This window comes from Dipodomys spectabilis, unplaced genomic scaffold (assembly GCF_019054845.1).
Source record: "Dipodomys spectabilis isolate Male_0828 unplaced genomic scaffold, ASM1905484v1 ptg000071l, whole genome shotgun sequence".
Taxonomy (NCBI): Eukaryota; Metazoa; Chordata; class Mammalia; order Rodentia; family Heteromyidae; genus Dipodomys; species Dipodomys spectabilis.
The window spans coordinates 4,566,838-4,572,837 of record NW_024870748.1 but is presented as its reverse complement, the minus strand read 5'-3'; the positions used below and the strand labels follow the sequence as shown (position 1 = coordinate 4,572,837).

Sequence of the window (6,000 nt, the reverse complement as noted above, 5' to 3'; positions counted from 1 at the left end):
AACAAGGTGGTCAACATAGAAGTAGCTTTTAAGCATGCTCTTACCTGAAACTTATTAAGAGTCAAAGTTACATCTGACAAACTTGTAAGAATCCTCTGTGCTTTGCTCTGGGCTTGCTGGAAACTTAAAAAACCTATAAGAGCAAGCTAAAATAGCAATTATTTTGGTAATTTTAATTTTTTCCTTTGCGCACATTGAGGCCAATGTCAAGAACAATTTTACAGTTAAACTTTATATCCCAAAATCCATTTTTTATTATTTTTTTTTAAAAGTCTCCCACTAATCTTTTTTTTTTTTTTTTTTTTTAATATACTTTAGTTTTTATTTGCTTTTAAAAAAACCTCTTAAAATCTTGAGGCCAAGTGTCACTCATTGTCTCTTGGCTGCTTGTTTTTACACATTAAAACTTTTAAACTTAAATGACAATTTTTTTTTTTTAATGTAGGAATTACAGTCACCTTTACTATACCACGAAGCTAGACTTAACACCTTTATAACTTTTAAAAACATTCTAATTGTAGAACATAATTGAAAGTAAGCCACATTATACAAATAACTTTTTGGCCCTCTTTTTAAGGCCTTTCTAATTTTAATGTTAACACATCCAAGGGGAAGTTTTAGCAATACTAATCAGGTCATCACATCACTCATTTTAACCATCATGTTTTCAGTGTCTGACTGCAGAGAAAAGAGAGAACAAAGATGGGCCGTTCGGCCCCTTCTATGGAATGGGCACACCCAATCTGACTCTTTAGGGTTAGATGAACTGCGTTTGTGCCAGCTTACCCTCTTTTACCCTGCGTGGACTCCTCCCAGGGCCTGTCCCACCATGCATGGCCAGCTGAACTGCACTTCTGCTTGTTCACTCCTTACCCCTAAAGATAGGTCTTCTGTTGGTTTCTAAGTTTTTCTCCATCTCTTCTCTTGGTTCTCGAATGAAATACAGTTTTAGACAGACAGAACAGGTCACATCTTTGACAGTGTTAAACTAACCTTTACATTTAAATTTTTAATATTTATTTCCAAATTTTAGCCAAGGGAATTAGATCCCAAACTGCCAATGCATTTTGTTAAGCCAGATAATTTGATTACAGTATAAACAGTCTTATGCATTTTAAAACAGTCTTTTAAAATACAGCCATTTAAAACAATGTGAACATTTTTTTTTTTAAATTTTTGGTAATGTTCAAACCTTATAACCTTTTGAATTTGTAAACTTAAACTCACCCAATTGTTACAGCATGCTGACAATTTTTATCTTTGAACATGTTCGCAGACACACACAAAGCAATCACACAGATCTTAAAGCGCGCAAAAATCACAATCAGTCGTACATACACCTTTTAAAGTTTTTAAACAAAAATTTAAGACAGTATTTCTTTTTAACTAGGTACCTTTGTTGGGCTTTATTTTCCCAGAGCTTGCTTATCTAGCAAGGCAATTCACTAATTAGTCTTTTGAATCCCTTCTGTAGGAGAAGGGCTGGGGGAGGGGGTCACCTAAAACTAAACTGTCCAGATTTTTTTTTTTTTTTTAAATCCAATTTTAGAGAAGAGCACTTTACACATTGTTACATTGTCAGGACTAGTTGAAAAAGTCCAAACCAGGCACACAGCCTTTACACCCTCCCTGCTGGCAGCCTGCACAAGGAGAAAATGCAGCCTGAGGCTTGAAGGGAACCAAACTAGCCCAGTAACCTTCCATGCCTCACAGGGAGGGTGGGCATAGCAGGTCTGTGACCCAGCCCAGCTGGAACTTTTATTCCCCCAGAGATGTTTAACTAAATAACAAAAACACAGATAAACACAAAAACCAAGGATCCACATTTAAAACTGATACCAATTCTAAAACAGAACTAGACAAGAACTGAAGGCTGAGTTGGGGACTAATGAGCCCCATTTTATCCCTACTGGAACTCTGTGCTGTTCTCACTCAGCAAGCTGAATCCAGAGGCTGCTGATTGAGCCGGCCACACTCACCCAGAACTTCCCTACCCCAGAAAACATAAAACACACACACTGAAGTTAACAATACAACCAAGTGGCCACAAAGACAAAATCAAGTCTCAGTGAATGGGGTGACATCTCACCACCATTCACTTACCAGGGGACTCAAACCCCCTATTTTCCTGCAGACATTGACCCAGGGGCCTTCCAAGGCGGAGGAGACTTCCCAGTCATCTGGGGCAAGGGAAAAAAAAAAATCCCTAGCGGCCGTCCCCTCAGACTGACAGGTTCCCCCCCACGCTCAGACCCCCTGAACCAAGGCCCAAGGCTGAGATCTAACTGGGGCCACTCACAGGTGGTCAGTGGCAATTTTATAATTGACAAACAAGCAAGTTCCTAAAACCTGACAATCTAGGCTCGGGCCATCCTTCCAGTACTGTAAAGTAAGGCTAAGGGGGGTTGTGACAGTTTGTCCCATAGTGAATCTCAAAGCAAATACAAAACAAACACAAACAAAATAAAACACACACAGACTACACTTATCTCTCGCTGCGCGGTTTCGGTAGCAAACCGAAAGTACAAATCAAATGGAGACTGTGTTGAGAGTCCGGATCTCTCGTCTCCCAAATGAACCACGCATCCAAAAAGGACCGGGTTCCAAATACAAATGGGCCACTTTTTCAGGCCCCAAACACCTCCAGGACGTCTCCTGGGGGCTGCGGTCAGGAGTACGAGCCCGTCAGCTCCTCCTCGGGTCCGCCAAATTCAAACGAGCACGGCCGACTCACAAAGTCGCAAGCGCACAGTAATTGACAACACAACTTAGTTACAGACAACACGCAGACAACACACAGACGCTGGCCAGCTTACCTCCCGGAAATGGGTCGGTGGTCCCTGGGTGGGGGTATCTATCCCGGACGAGCCCCCAGACGAAAGACCCCCGACAGGGTGAGGTGCCTTTCAATCTAGAGAGACCCTCTCCCAAGGAACAACGAGACCACTTGTGCGGATGCAATCAGCAAGAGGTTTATTCGGGCATGCCCCAGACTCCCAGGTACACACGACCTCGAGATCCACAAGGTTCGGGTCGGTGGCTGGGAACCTGTTACACGGGTACCCGGGGCGACAAAGTCTATCGGGAGACTTGTGCGCCGGGGCACAGGAGAGCACCCTCTTTTATGGGCAGCTGGAAGCAGGGTTACAGAAGCGAGATGCATGGTTGATTAGGGTGGGGATTGGTAGGGTTGAGTCAGGCAAACGGGTTAGGCGAGGTCCACTTAGGGGTTAGCGGTGGGGCTTTCCACAGGCAGTTGAGTTAGCTGACGTGTCTGTACTCGCCCTTTAATTGTTAACTCAGAGACTTTTTGTTCCCTATTCCCGGTTTAACGGTTTAACCACAACATCATGCCTCGCCCTCTTTGGTGGAGGCTTAGTTTCACGGAAGGGGGGGTTGGTCAGCAAGTTCTCTGGGGGACCTAGTGGCAGAACATATACTAGGGTCTTTCAGTCCTGTGGCTTGATTGGTTTCTTAAGTCAGTTTGTTGGAACAGGCAGAAAAATGCTCTGCTTTACCCAAGATTTTGAGATCCCCCTCCCAGGTTAGTTTACTGGGAGGGTTATCTGCTTTGAGAATCACAAAAGAGGGGGATGCAGTGATGAGGCTAGGTTCTGGGTAGAGTTGAGGCCTTTCAACGAACAGTAGCTTTTCCCTGGGGCTATTTTGTGAAAAAAAACTCACAGCACCCAGCCTGGAGCCATTCTCAGGGTTTCTGTTTTTCAATTGATTGTGGTGGCTGCTAGAGGGCGGGGCAGCCTCTGGCTCTGGTTACCCGGTGAGGAGAGCCACTCCAATGGCTGGCGCCTGAGCTGGGTGACTTTTCCCTGGATGGAACTGAGTCTGTGAGGTCACTTTGCCGTTAAGTTCTTGTGACCTGCTAAATGACTAGTTTTATTCCAAGGCCTGAGCTGGAGCTAGCCGCTCCTCCGAGCTTTGTTGGTATCCAAGATGGAGATCACCGGTGCTGGGGGGGGAGGGGTGGCCTTCCCTCCTCTGCTCCCAGAGAAGGAGTGAGGAAGTGGGGCTTCTACTCACGCGGAGTCTTGGATCCTGGGTCGTCTCTGGTCTGCAAAGTGCAGGATGAAGTTGTCCGCTCCTTGTCGGTTCTTACTGGTGTTGAGTAGAATCCGCTCGTCTGCTGCGTCTGGCTCCTTCGTCATGGACTGCGTCTCAGGTATGCCTCCGCGGCGGTGGTCGCCGCTGCGACCCTGCCGCCGCAGCGGCAGCTGCTCAGATGTGTCTGCTTGGCTTCCCCTCTCTTGACTAACTCTCTGTCCTGTGATGGCACACTTGGTGTGATTCTCTGGCTTGGGACTGTTCACTGGAACTCTGAAACTGTTTTCTATGCAAGAGCTTGTTCAGATTCCAGCTTCTCCTCCGCCATCTTCCCGGAACTCTCTCCAGGATGTTTTTATATGATACTGATTTTGCAGACTATTGAACATACCAAAAAAGAAACAAAATAAGTTTAGGATCATGAAGTGATGAGAACATTTATGATTCAGTATCTGGTTGCCTAAAAAGGCTTACTCATTTCCAAAGTTTTTATATTATAATTAGGGAACCACATTGAGAACATATCTTTATTTTTAAGCTTATATCAAATGAAAATACATTATTGAAAAGGAAGCATAAATTAAGAATATCTGGTTGCAACCCTCAATCTTTGCTTTAAAAATTGTTTGCATATGTAAACATTTTGAGACTTTTACAATACAGATTCTCTTTCTATTTGTTTGAAAAAGGCACCAGTAAGCCTACAGAACTTTTTAATCTCAGGCTTTATAACATAAAAAAATAAATATAATTTATATGTTTATATTCATTAGTCTGTTACATCATTTGCTCCTGGGAATTCAATTAAGAACACTCTCAGAATGATTTAATTGAAAGTAGGCTTTTCAGTCTGCATTTTCTTGAAAAATCAGATCATTTTTGAATATATATCAAATAACATCATTTTATATGGTATTTTTCAAGTGCATATTTCAAGTAAACACCCCTCTGTGGTAATATAAAATGTCATAAATCATATTTTTGAAAGTTACATGCACAATATATCATTAAATATGGGCACACAAATAAGTAAAGTGCATGGTTTATTTATGTAATTATTCAGGAAATTCAACATTAGCTTCTAGTGCAATAAAAAAAAGATGATGCCAGAGGATATAAAGCACATTGCTCCATCAGAAGTATTGCTTTAATCTGGAAGCAGCTATAATTTAAGAACTAGTAGTTGAGACTCTTCATATATCTGGTAGTTATGATTGTTTTCCAACTGCTATTTGTTTATCAACTTTGTTTTGATTTTTTCGAATTACAATATCCACAACAGAACTTATTATTTCAGTTTTTAATTTTTCTTTTTTTTCAAGATTACATCGAAATGTTTATTTTTTGTTACAAAAACAAATCCAAGCAGATAATGAAATATGCATATTTTTAGAAATATCCCATCCTGGTATCTGTTCTAGAATTTAGTGTACAGTTAAAAGTTTACTTCAATACTTCTCCTAGATGCTATGAAGTCTCCATCTTATAACCATGTTTCTCTAGTTCAGCTCTTAACTGATTGGAGAAGTCACCTTCTACATTGTCATCATCCCAGTTATCCTCCCAGACATGTGCATCTTCATCTTCATCCAAACCAGCCCAATCTTCGGCAGGAAACTCCTCGAACTCGTCCTCCTCCTCCAGGAGACCCAAGTCTAATGGCTGCTTTTTCTCGGACATCGCACCTCTCCACGCTCGGCCCCGCGCGATCCGGCCGCCAACTTAGAAGACGTTTACCGCATTCAAAAGTCGCCACCGCTGCCAAGGCCCTGGCGGAAGCTCTCAGTTTTTAACTTTTCTAAAAAGTATCAACAATGAATATTTTAAGACTATAACTGCCATTAAGAAGTGGAAAAATGAAGAAGGGAAGTTGAAATTACATGATTTTTCTCTCTCTAATTGTTTCAACTACAATCAATTTCACAGGAAATTAGAAAAAAG

General features: G+C 42.0%; 1 protein-coding gene across 1 annotated transcript; it reads right to left on the bottom strand.

Annotated features, from left to right (window-relative positions):
- Positions 1 to 5,382: 5,382 nt before the first annotated feature.
- LOC122109968 (26S proteasome complex subunit SEM1-like) lies at positions 5,383 to 5,748 on the bottom strand. The gene has a single exon (XM_042682439.1). The coding sequence runs from the start codon at positions 5,737 to 5,739 to the stop codon at positions 5,527 to 5,529; it is 213 nt and encodes a 70-aa protein (XP_042538373.1). The 5' UTR covers positions 5,740 to 5,748; the 3' UTR covers positions 5,383 to 5,526.
- Between the last annotated feature and the right edge of the window lie 252 nt (positions 5,749 to 6,000).

Coding starts and splice junctions, on each gene's coding strand:
- LOC122109968 (XM_042682439.1), bottom strand. CDS start 5,739: ATGTCCGAGAAAAAGCAGCCATTAGACTTGGGTCTCCTGGAGGAGGAG.